This window comes from Lissotriton vulgaris, chromosome 5 (genome assembly GCF_964263255.1).
Source record: "Lissotriton vulgaris chromosome 5, aLisVul1.2, whole genome shotgun sequence".
Lineage (NCBI taxonomy): Eukaryota > Metazoa > Chordata > Amphibia > Caudata > Salamandridae > Lissotriton > Lissotriton vulgaris.
In genome coordinates, this window is record NC_141693.1 from 1,705,940,794 (window position 1) to 1,705,954,053 (window position 13,260).

At 54.8% G+C, this 13,260-nt stretch overlaps 1 protein-coding gene across 1 annotated transcript; it reads right to left on the reverse strand.

Annotated features, from left to right (window-relative positions):
• Nucleotides 1-2,462: 2,462 nt before the first annotated feature.
• Nucleotides 2,463-6,989, reverse strand: LOC147717006 (uncharacterized). Its single transcript, XM_086920469.1, has 2 exons — nt 6,458-6,989; nt 2,463-3,872 (listed from the first exon to the last, which is right to left on the reverse strand). The coding sequence occupies exons 1-2, from the start codon at nt 6,726-6,728 to the stop codon at nt 2,902-2,904; spliced, it is 1,242 nt and encodes a 413-aa protein (XP_086776595.1). The 5' UTR covers nt 6,729-6,989; the 3' UTR covers nt 2,463-2,901.
• Between the last annotated feature and the right edge of the window lie 6,271 nt (nt 6,990-13,260).

Below are 13,260 nucleotides of genomic sequence, written 5' to 3' on the forward strand. Positions count from 1 at the left end.
AGTCCTCTTTGGGGGTACCGAAAGAGCCCCAACAGCGCTGGGATGCCTGGCTTCACCTTGGGGGTGTCCAGGAGTGGACATTTCACAGGGAAAAGCCAGGAAGGGTTCCACAGAGGTATGCGTACAGCACCAGGAAACCCCGGTTGGGGTATAAGTGCGCATTACAAGTAGAAAATTCATTCATTCAAAATTCATTCATTCATTGTTCGCTCACTAGGCATCGTACAGGGGCTGATCTGACCAAATTGACCAGGGCTGCTTGGATTCCCAGTCCGGGCCTGGCGGGCACGCTGCCAGTGAGATAGCTGTGGAGGGCGGGGTGGGGGCAGTGTTCGTGCCTCATGTTCAAAGTTTCGGCGTCGTCTTCCCTCCTCCTCTCTACTCTGCCTCCTCGTCCTCGGGCCGTATTGATTAGCCGCTGTCAGGGCTCTTCGGTGTCAGACGCACGCGCGTGCTTCTACGCAGGGCTTTGTAGCATTAATGCACGACTTTGATTTTAATGGGTCCTAAATGCGTCTTCACCGGCCCCCGCCTGCTCTGTTGTCTTGTGAAAGAGATGCAGTGACGTCTGGATTAGCAACTTCTGAGGGAAGATATTGTGTTGGTTACGGCTGGTCTGTCTCTATTATGGATCTTTCATTATTAGAATGTACATAGCGCTTCGAATAAGACATCTAGACTTCAAGCAGTCCTGTTTGAAAACTCAATAAATGCATCATGCCCAGTGCCCCCCAACCTCTCCCCGTGCTCTGATTAACACGTGGCCTGCTGTTACCGATTATCCTAAAGTCGCTCCCGCACAGTCCTATGCTTGCTTGGGGCGGGAAGAAATATGGCAACTGCTGCTGAATACATTTGGGGGATTATGGGGGGCGGGGGTCCCATTTCGTTTTCAGAGGTCAGTCCCTGGTTGATTACTTCAGATAAGTGACTGGCCTCTGAACACAACCATCTCCATAACTCTTCCAACTTCCTCGTTACACTCACATTCGGCTCCCTGGTGCTAAGTTGTTAGTTGGGGGTGGAGGAGGGTGGTGTGTGGTGGCACTGTGGCGAAGGGGGAGGGGGAGTGAGATGGGAGGGTAAGGGAAGTGGCTGATAGAGTGTTAAAATGCAGCACGTTTAGCAATGATTAAAAGCGCTGCACTTTAAACAGATTTATTGGTGCTTAGTGAGAAGGGCGCAACAGTTTCCATGACGTTAATGTAGACAGTTTTGTGTTACCCCTCTGAAGATTGGCGGCTTGGACCCGGGCCCAGCTCCCAATGCCAAAAATCGGCACTGGTCCCACCCCACCCACATTTGTAAGGTTTTGTTTTTGCAGCCTCGTGTACCTCTTTCAAAAAATACGAAAAGCATGCAAAGTTCACACAGTTGTACCCCATTGGGATTTTGTGTGAGAAATGGGTTTTCCATTATGATTTCCTTTACACAGCTCTCCTGTGCTGGCAGGCCTCGCCCTTCTGTTTAGGGAAAAGATGACGGCCGTTCTTTAAAGGACACCACATCACTTACTACGAGACATCGGTCCACCTCCACTCTCAACAACCAGCTTCCCTCACGATCACTCAATGACTGCAACTGTGCCTGTGTGTGTGCACAGTGCTTCTCTGCCTACCGGCGAGATTTGTGCTATAGATATAACACACAAACACAAACATACTTGTGAGTATAGAGTCACCTGCGAGGAAGAGCCGACACCATGCTGATCTTCAAACTCCCATCTATATTGTTTGAGAATTGAACATGAGAGCGAGGGAGAAGAAAACATTGTATTTGTGTTGGTGTGGGGGACTGCATAAAACCACAAACTAGGTGAATGTCAATAACTGGGCCCTACTCAAACCTTCTCTTGCGTATTGAAAGCTTTGGGGCCCATCGGGAGACGGGGAGGGTAAGAAACCGACCGGACACAGGTGTAGGTGTGATAAAGGCCGCTTTATTGGGAAACAGGTGCATCCTGGAAACATACCCCAAACCTTGGCCTTTGCCGTACAAAACTAAGCTTAACTAATTATACATGTACCTGACCAGAAACCCCCACCCCCTCCCCTAAACAGTTCCCCGCCAACAACATAACATCATTATCAATAAACCAAACTTTTATCACTATTTGAACATCCCCCTCTGTACACTCCCTCCTCTGCCAGTAAAACTCCTTCCTCCTATCCTACCCCCCCCCGTTTGACTAGGAAAGCGCCACTCGAAAGCCCCCGTAAGGCTTTCGACCCCCCCCTTAGGGCCCCTGCACCTTAGGATACCTGCGCACCCCTATTGCCCGGTCCAACGCCTCCTTCAATTGTACGATATACAGCTCCATCCCATATCTCGACAAAAAAACCCCATCCTCAAGGAAAAAATATACCGCCCCATATATTAATTCTGGGTGTTCCATCCTTCCCACCCCTTCCTTGTCACAAAAGGCCCGCATCTCTCGGTTTATCTTCCTCCTAGTCCTATCTATGGCCCCCGGTCTCTCAGCTCCCCTCCAACACCTCCTGGGTATGAACTCGGACCATATGACATAACACCCTGCCCACTGCCTCTTGATCTCCAGCAAGTCCCTCCTCATTTGTTTTACTAGCGCCAGTCCCTTGCACTGCACCAAGTCGTTCTCCCCCAGGTGAATCACCACTACATCTGGGCAAATCCCCCCTCGCACAACATTGTTCAACACCGGCACCAACTCGTGCCAACGCATGCCCCCTTTGCCCCTCCAATGACACCTAAACAAATTCTCATCCAGCTCCAAGTTGAGATTCTTGCATTTTTCCCACTCAGCCCTCTCCGCTCTTTTGACAAACGAATGGCCCACCACATATATAGACACTGCTGCCGCCGTAGGCCCCGCCACCGCACCTGTAAAGAGACATATGTAAGCAGCGAGCCCATCATCCATTCTCAATCCAACGCTACCCCTCGCAACCTAACATACGACTTATAGCAATCTGATTTCCATCGCCCCAGCCGTTTGATCTCCTCCTTCCCCCAGCCTTTCCTCGCTGCCTCCGTCGCTGCCCCGATGCGAAATGAATGCGTTCCAAACGCCCCCGGGTCCTCACCCATAGACCGCAGGGCGTGCCGCAGGACCCACAACAACTGCGCTGCCGTCACACGACCCCCTTCGCTCCTGCCGAAGACCTCCGCCACATCCTGTCCCCTTTCTTCCGCCAGCCGTCTCCCCCACTCCGCCGGGCACACCGACTCGGTCCCCCCGGGACCCAACAAGACCCACGTACCCTTCCCCCGCTGATCAGTCTTGGACCGCCGAAGCCGCACTGCTACCTCCCGGCCTTCGATCTCCACATCCCCCCACTTCAAACCTGCAGCGCCCCTCAAACCTACCAACTCCGACACCCGAAAGGCTCCAAAGTACAGCCACGACATCAACGTGGAAAACCGCACCGTCTCCGCCCGGTCCCTGCACACCCGCGGTAACTGACCCAGCAAGCCTGCCAACAAATCCTCTGTAATCGGCCGCCTCTTCCGCGCCCGAGCTCCTCTCTCCCTCTCCCAACCCTCCAAAAGCCTCCCCCCCAGTTCTCCCGCCGAGGGCGCATACCCCCACCACAGCTTGCCCATGAAGGCCACTCCTGCCAATTTTCCCGCGATAGTCACTCTCGCCAAACCTTTGTCCATCAATCCCAGCATGAAACGCACCACCTGCTCCTCCCGACACCACTTGCCCCGCTGCCTTACCGCTCCAAAGCGCAGAAACTCCGTCCAGGCCTGCTCGTAACTCCTCCATGTTGACGCCGCCAGGGATGACCTCACCAACTGAACGACCCGCGCTCTCCCACCAACCACATCTCCTTCGGCACCTCCGTCTTGACCGCCGCTGCCTCCGTGGCTAGCCCATGGAACCTCCGCCACTGGGAACGAGACAAAGCATCAGCAATGTCATTGTCCACTCCCGGCACATGCCTAGCCTGAAACAAGATATCGTGTTCCAAGCACCTCAAGACAAAAACGCGCATCAGCTTCAGCACCTGGGGTTCCCTTGCGGACTGCCGGTTAACCACCTGCACCACTGACATGTTGTCCACCTTAAACAACACCCGCCTATGCGCCAACTCCTGAGCCCACACGGTCACAGCCACTACCAGCGGGAACAGTTCCAAGAAAGCAATGCTCCTACCCCCTGCCTGCCAACGCTCCGGCCATTGTTCCGCGCACCATCTGCCTGCCCAGTAGATTCCAAAACCTCCAACTCCCGCCGCATCCGATGACATCGTCACGTCCCACTCCCAGTCCTCCGGGGGTGCCATGGGCACGCCATTGAAACGCTCCAAAAAAGCCAACCACATGTTCAGGTCCTCCTTCGCGCCCGCCGAGATCCGCACATGATGATGCGGCCGTGTCAGACCGGACAATGCCAAACCCAGCCGCCGACAGAAAGTCCGCCCCGCGCGCACCACGCGACAAGCGAAATTCAAGTGCCCCAGCAACACCTGAACCTCACGCACCAAAACCTTTGGCCTGGCCAACATGCTCTTCACCAACTCCACCATAACCGCCCGCTTCTCCTCCGGCAGGCGTGCTTCCATGGCTGCTGAATCGAGCTCTATCCCAAGGAACGACAGCACCGTGCTGGGCCCTTGCGTCTTCTCTGGTGCCAACGGAACCCCCAGGTGACCCATCAGGTCCGTAAAACTGTCCAGACTCTGCTGGCAGTCCGTCGAACCGGGCCGACCCACCAGGAAGAAGTCGTCCAGGTAATGCGTAATCGCCTCAGAGCCTGTGCGCCAGGAAAAAGCCCACTGCAAAAAGGAGCTGAATCGTTCGAACAAGGCGCACGACACGGAACATCCCATAGGAAGCGCTCTGTCCACAAAAATTTGCCCATCAAGCTGAATCCCAAGCAACTGATGGTCCGCCGGGTGAACCGGCAGCAACCGAAAAGCCGATTTCACATCGCATTTTGCCATGAGCGCCCCCGTGCCCGCCGTCGTCACCAAACGCCTCGCGACGTCCACGGACGAGTACGACACCGACGCCAACTCCGCCGATATAAAGTCATTCACCGACGCGCCCTCTGGCCATGATAGATGTTGAATCAGCCGGAATTGGCCCTGCTCTCTCTTTGGGACCACTCCAATGGGGGAGATGATCAAGTCTGGCACCGGCGCCTCTGAAAAGGGCCCCGCCATCCTCCCCTCCCTCACTTCCTTAAAAAGCTTCTCTCGGACGATACCTTTGTGCGCGTTCACGGACTTCAGGTTCTCCGCCCACCGAGCGATCCGCGGACCCTCGTACCCCAACCGGAAACCCTCCCTGAAACCCCGACGCAGCACGGACGCATCATCCGCCCGCGGATACGCCTCTAACAACGGTTCCATCCGATCCAGCCTAACCGGAGTACGAGCCTTTTCCCATGGTACCTGCCCCCCCTCTACCTCCACCCCTCCCTCTGCCGGACCCGGGCGCCGGGTATTGTGACTGCGCTGGGCCTCCCCAAGGCCCCCAGCATCGCGCCTCTGGATGTCGTCTCCCACATGCGGAGCACTCGTGTCGAAAACGGCACGCCTGCCGCAGACAGGAACCCCTGTTGAAATCCCAACAGGTTCCGACACCTTGACTACCTCCGGCACCGCCCGCCCCCACCCCACCCCGGGTGGGGCGGGCCGAAAAGGGGGGCGGCGCCAGTGGTAAACCACTGGCCGTGAAGATGGTGCGGCCAAACTTAGCCCCACTCATCGTCTGCTGGTAGAGGTCGGAGTCCAACTCCCCCCAATTTGTCTCCGGGTCCGACGCCATGCGCGCCCGAAACTCCTCATCGTAATGCGACCAAGCGTTGCCTCCATAAGTCACCTGAGCCCGCCGCACTATATCCATATACTTGAACATCGCGACCGCCCTATCCGGGTACTTCTGGCAGTACACGCTGGCATAGATCAGAAAAGCAGCCGACCAATTCTCAATGGTGACCGGCACCTTCGGACGCCTAGCCAGTTCCTGTTCCTCCTCCTTCGACCCTTCCTTGGCCATCAACTCCCTGTGGAGCAACCTCAGAATCTCCACGTATTCCCCCCTCCATATTTTCTCTTTAGTTGCCAGCGACAAGTGTGCCCCCAGCGGCTTCGCCACCCCCATGTACGGCAGCTTTTTCACCGGCACATCACAACTCTCCTTCGCCCCCGCACTAGACGCCCCCGACCCACCGTCTTTCACCGCTTCCCCCGGCACCGCGCTTCCCGCCGCTGCACCCCCCACGATCCCGTGGCCGACTCACCGTCCTTCGCCGCGTCCCCCGGCGCCGTGCTCCCTGCCGCTGCGCCCCCTACCCCCTCTGTACCCACCCCTGCATCCGCCACATATCTGCCCTTCACCAAGCGCACTTCCTCACCATCGCCAGCATCTGTCCCCACGGACCTCTGGCCTCCACCATCCGCCTTCCCACCCTCCTGGCCTCCATGAGGCCTGCCCAAGCCACACCCCGACCCCGTATTGGTCTTACCTGGCGTCAAGGCTAGCGTCCTCACCGGATCCCGCCGCCTAACCAGGTCTGTTGGGGGGGCCGTCACTCTCGGCACCACTTGCCGGGGGCATTCCTGCAAAACACTACCAACAACATTACCAACCTCCCCCCCTTCCTCCCGCAGTTCCCCTTCCTCCTCCGACTCCATCTCACGGTCACCTCCTCCCATAACCGCTCCTGTTGACATCCTGCTCAAACCTGCCTTGTCCCTACATGCCGTCATCAACATTCCTAAATCTACACCCTCCATACTCCTATCCACATTTTGGTGATCATCATTTCTTGCCACATTACTGCTCCATCCCCGTCCCCCGGAGGCCGGAGCGACCCATCGGGAGGGGGGCGTTGGAGACCCATAACCTTGCCATCTGCTGCCTGCACGCACTTGGTCCCTCGCGGGAGCGCGACCGCCCGTACTAGGCAGAGCCGGCCCATCCTCTCGGCGGTTTGGAGCCGCATGCTGCTCACCCGAGCCCCTTACCAGCTGCTCCTGCCAAGAGAAAAACGGGGAAGTCCAGCATGCCGGGGCAAAAACTCCGTCGCCACCCCACCCCCCTCTCCCCCCTGCCGCCGAATGTCCACCTCGCCGCGCCGGGAGCCCCTCCTCCCAACCCCCTTCCCCCCACCCCCAAGCCCCTGTCTCGCCTCCTCCCCCCCATCCGCCCCCCCTCGAACCCCAATAATCTCCGCCTCCCCTCTGCCCCCATCCGCGACCTCCCATGGCCCCCCCGAAACCGAAATCTCCTCCGCCGTACCCCCCCCTCCCCCATCCCCACCCCCCTCCTCCCTCCTCCCGTGACCCCCGAGGCAACCCCTCCGCCCCGCTACCCCTTTCGCCGTTCCCCCTCGCCCGGCCTCCCTGCCTGGCGCCCCACCCCCGACCCCGCGGTGAAACCGTTCCACTGGGAGGCACCACATCCTCATCTGATGAAGACCCCAATTCTACCTCAACCGCTCCCCCCTCCCCCTCCCCCACCTCCTCCCCAGAATCCTCAATGAGCAATGGCGATCCCCCCCTGACTCTCCCCGCCCCCCTGCCTCCTCCTGCCCCCTTGCCTCTTCCTGCCCCCCTGCCTCCTCCTCAACCACCATGGCCTCATCCCCTTGCCCCTGCCTCCCACCCTCTCCCCCCACCCTTTGCCCCTCTCCTTCCTGGGCACCCCCTGCCATCCCCCCGTCACTCCCTACCTCTCCCTCCACCCTGGGATTCGCCCCGCGGGCCTGCACACTCCCTCGGCCCCTAGCCGGGCCTGCCCCACCCCCCACGCCTCCCATCACATTCTCACGCATATTCCGGCTCCCTCCTGCCCCCCCCGGGCCTTCCGCCCCCTTCTTAGCAACCAGCGGCGCCCCGCGGGCCTGCACACTCCCTCGGCCCCTGGCCGGGCCTGCCCCTCCCCCCGCGCCTCCCATCACCTCTTCACTCATGATCCCGCTCCCCCCTGCCCCCCCCCGGGCATTCTGCCCCCTTCTTAAAAACCAACGGCGCCTTCTTCCGGCCGCCGCGCCCTCTCGCCGCACCTCCTCTCCTTTGCGCCCCAGCCGCCTTCGGCCCGCCGCCTCGCGCCGCTCCACCCCTCGCTCCCGCCCCCTCCCCTGTCTTCGCGCGCGACCGCGGAGGCTCGCACGCCAGCACCGCCGCCACGGCGCCATCAGCAGCGCGCCGTGGTGGCCTTACCCGCACATCGTCGCGCAGGAGGTCCGTCCTGCCAGCCTCCCCGAGGAGCCTCAAAGCCTCCCGTACTCGCGGATCCGCTATGTCCTCCGCCGCCATTCCGACAGGTAAGCTCTCCGGAGCCTCACGTTATTTCCTCGCTCTCCCGCCCGGCACACTCCCCTCTTCCCTGTCGCTGCCCACCTTCCGCTGTCACTACCCCCGAAAACCGACACCGTCGACAATGTAAACCTAAGGCCTACCCCTACCACAACCACGCTACACAACGCTACACTATGCCCACCGGCTGCTGGGTCACTATCTCCGAAATGGTGCCCAGAGTCCTAAAATGGCCGGTTTTAACCCCACTAGCCCAAACGAGCCCAAAACCTACTAGCTAGCCCAAACTCCATATCCCTTCCTGTGTCCCTGTCTAAATCGTCCCCCCTCCCCTTCCTCCCGGAGCCCCAAACTTCCCCGGGGGGGAGAGCCTCCCTCCGGTCGGCCACCCCTTGCAAAGCCCATTGCGCACCCCTAATTCTAAGGTTTCTTCTCTTTTATACATGTTGTAGCTTTCAAAGTGATCTGATACAAGTCGGAGCGTAACAACAGAACCAGGCAGAAGAGCCCACAAACCAGTACCGGGGGGAGGCTACAACGACTGGACTGCTTGATAAGCAGAAGTAACACTAACAGCAACCATCCTTATCAGGCATGGAGCTGCAACAGTACCAGAAACAGCAGTAAACTGTGATCTGAAATCAAAGGCTGCGGAAGTGAGACATTCGTGCCAGAAGTACCAGCTATGGAAAGGACATAGTAACCTGGAATTCATTGTTATAAGGTACCGGGCAATAACCCCTCACCCACAGTTGGGTCGGGAAGTAAAAGGTGACTCAGACACAGTGGGATTAATTATGATGTTCCTTCTGTATGATTGTTGTTGATGTATGTATGTTTGTTGTGTGGACATACATTGGTAGATGTATTGGCGTATAATGGTGAGTGTATTGGCATATATTATGTTGATTGTGTGGACTTATTGTGGATGTGTTGGTTTAAGATGGTAGGTATGTTGACGGATAATGGTGGTTGGTCGGATGTATGATATTGCTTGTGTTAATGATTGATAGTGGATGTGTTGGTTTGTGATGATGGTGGTGTGGACATTTGCTGGTGGATGAGTTAGTGTGTAATGTTTGTTGTGTCGATAAACGATGATGTGTTTAGGTATTATGTTGCCTTTGTTGACAAATGGTGGATGTCCTGGTGCATTATATTAGCTGTGTGAATGTATGGTGGTTGGGGTGTGGGCTTATGATGTCAGTTGTGTAAATATGTGGGGTGGTGTATTGGTGGATGTGTTAGTTCATGATGGATTGTGTGGATACATAATGTTGGTCGTGTTGGTTTATGATGATGTGTGTGCTGGCAAATTATGTTGTTTGTGAGGATGTATTACGATGAGTGCACTGGAGTATGATGGTGGGTGTGTTGACATAGTATGACGCATGTATTGGTGTATGATGTTGTTTGAGTGGATATGGACATTTAATTATGGGTGTTTGCGTACTGGCACCGATGCCCTATTAAATCCCATTGTATTTCCCTACCCCTGTGCCCCAGCTGTTACATTGACAAAGGTGACAGATCTGGATTTTATGTAAAATGTGAGCCTGACCTTTCGGCTTTGTCAATGCTTCTTTAAAACAAACCTTTCTCTGACAACATTGTGAGAGATTTTATTTGAACAAAAAAATAAAATTAACCAGGGATTGGTGGGGATGATTTTTACCATCCCTATACCAATCCACTAACTCATTTTTTTAAAGAGAATCTCTTTTGTGAGAGTGTGTGTTGAGGGTGAGGGTGAGGGATGGCATTACAGGCCTCTACCTCCTGCCTTGTGCAAGGCTGTGTGGGTTCTTTAATAAGTAGTACCCCTGCCTTGCTCAAGGGCAGGATAGTATGTACCCCGATCCACCACACTGCCTTGCCCAGGAGCATGGGCTCTGTGTACCCCTAAGCTCTCCCTCGCCACAGAGACTTAAAAAATTGTGAACAGGGCACAGAAGAGTGACAGCTCACCCGCCTGTTTTGTTTAGAAGTCTTCGCTCGCCTTTGGGCAAAGCAAGAAGGGTAGGCAATGTTAGGGGGATTGGTGTACAGTCCCCTGTGCACTTGGACAATGCAGGGGTGTATGCAGATTTTTCTGTTGAGGGTGTTATTCTCTGAGTTTTTCTTGGGCAAGACTAGTGTAAACCTTCCTCAACCTTTGCCAAGACGAGAGAGGAGGAACACACAGGGGCAGCTGCACTGTCCCATTTCTGTCCTCGACGAAGGTGGGAGATTACAGGTGTTTTTCACCCCTTCCTGTTCCTGAGATAAATCTTGGGCCGGTCCTCATTAGCTTCCCCTGCCATTCAGAAATGTGTGTGGGCCTGTGATTAGCCATGACATAACAAGGAGTTTTGGTGGTAAATGCCTTGCTTTATTAGTGTTCTTCAACAGAGAGCCTTATCTATAATATTTTCAGTACAGGGCGGGAACTTTCGGAAGAAGTTGCGTTTCCACCTAGGCCTGATCCCTTCTGAATGTTTCTGTACTTCTGTGAATATCTTCGAAAACAGACTTCGAGAACACTCGGATGAGCAGTGAAGTCAGGTTTCAGAAACGTGCTGCGATCTGGTGATAGTTTTCCAGAGGCAAAGCTGTCCTTACTTTGGGGGTCTCTCACATAGATGTGCCCAGAGGCTTCTCTTTTGGGGTCCATCATTTTCAGGTGACTGATGCATCCCTTTGAGATTGCCAGCAAGGAACTCTTGTAGAGATGCTGACAGTATATGCTCTCTGGCCATGGCAGGACGTCTCAAAACACATCAAAGTAGCAGAGGCCCAGGAACCCGGACCGGCTGTGCACCTTATCTAACGGTGGTGAAGCCCAGGGCTTTAAGTGGGCCGGGTCTTGCGGGTGCTCAGCACCAGCAGTTCTAAAAAGTGTCGCGTCGCGTGTCCCCACAGACCAGACAGGACACATGCAGATTGTGGTAGGTGATCCTTTATTAGTTACAAATAGCTTTGTTGTGCGGCGCGTCCTGCCCCCTGACCTCTTGCTCCGAGGTCCTGATCCCGACTGCCCTCATCCCCTCCCCTGACCGGATGTGGTGTCCGGTGTCCCTGTCCCCAGGCCCTGAGTCCCCAGGGTCCTAGTGCCATCGTGTGGGCACGACATCTCCCCCTTTGTTGCAAACAAAAGTTGTTCGCCAGCTGTCCCGTGGCTCACGTCAGTGATGGGGAGAACATGTAGGTGAAACAAAAAAAGAGAGAGAGAGAGAGAGAGAGAGAGAGAGAGAGAGAGAGAGAGAGAGAGAGAGAGAGAGAGAGAGAGAGAGAGAGAGAGAGAGAGAGAGAGAGAGAGAGAGAGATGTGATGTGGCACATGTTCCTTACATCTCTGTTATTAGTCTCTTGGTCTTTTTGCATTCTCTCCTTGGTCGTTGTTCTCCATATTCTGGTGCATGATCTCTCTGCAATGTCTCTCTGGCCTCTTCTTGTTTTGGCATCCCTGTTTCTTCTTCTAATTTCACTGCCTTGAAATGGGAGCTGTTTCTGGTGACTTCTCGTTGGCCAGTTGTGGCTGTGATCATGGGCCCATTCACTTTTACCACTACTGCTGGTTCTCTTGCAAATGCGCTGTCTGACTTTTTTATCTGTCGCTGTTTCACAAACACCATGTCTCCTTCCTCTATCCTTCTGTTTGTTGCGTGTCGTCTTTGATCCGCGTATTCCTTCATCTTTTCTTTCTGCCTCTTGTCTTTGGCGGCGATGTCTTCCTGGCCCATGTTTTTTTTCTCTTCCATCTGTGGCAGACGTGTTCTGCTCACTCGCCCTAGTACCAATTCCGCGGGACATCTCCCCGTGGAGCTGTGGGGCGTGTTTCGATAGTCCCTCAGTACCTGGCATAGCGCTTGTCCAATTGATATGTCCGTTAGTTTTGCTCTTTGTACCGCCTTTTTGATGGTCCCCATGAACCTTTCCGCCATTCCATTTGCTTGCGGCCACAGGGGCGTTATGCGCCTGTGATATATGCCTAGGTATGTCATGAATCTTTTGAATTCCTCGCCTGAGAACGGTGGGCCATTGTCTGTTTTTAATGTCTGTGGCGAGCCCCACGCTGCAAAAATGTCATCCAGCACTGGTAGTGTTGCATTCGCAGACGTCGACGACACTGCCTTTACAATGGGGAACCTTGAGTATTCGTCGATCACTACTAGGAAGTAATTTCCTGTTTCTAGAGGCCCATAGAAATCTGCAGCCAGCTCCGTCCACACTGCTGTTGGTAGGGGAGACATTTGTAGTGGTTCTGGTCTTGGAGGTGACCCGATGATTTGACATATGTGACACTTTGTTATCATTTCTTCCACCATGCTGTCGAGTCCTGGGAACCACACTTTTTCTCTCAGCATCTTTTTTGTGGCCACCATGCCCCGATGTGACTCGTGTGCCAACTCCACTGTCCTTTTTCTCAGCGACTGAGGCATTATTATTCTCGTGCCTCTCATTACTGTTCCATTTTCACTTTCTGATAGTTCCTCGTGTATTCTTTTGAATGCCAGCAGTTCTTCTTTGTCTACTCCTTTGGCTGCATTCATGTCGCTGTTTACATGCCTCCATCGTTGAGTTTTGTTGATCCTCATCGCCTCTTGCATGGTGTCGTCCTGTTTCGTTGCTCGTTCCAGTTCACTCATTGTTATTGTCGCCGGTGTGCTGAGTTTTAGTGCAAAGTTGAGGTATTCTTCTGCCATTGTGGTCACTTGGGAGTTCTGTGGCAGTGGGTGTCTTGACACGTAATCTGCTGGATTTTGTTCTTTGCCTGGCTTGTGGATGATTTTGAAATTGTAGTCCATGAGCCTTATTCCCCATCTTTCTATTCTGGGTGGTATCTTTGCGTTTGGGTTACCATATATCGTAATTAGTGCTTGATGATCTGTTACTATCGTGAACGGTTTTCCGTATACGAACATGTGGTAATGTTCACAGGCCCATACCACCGCCAGACTCTCCTTTTCCGGTTGTGAATACCCTTTCTCAACCTCTGTCAAACTCTTGCTCCCATATGCGACGATGTG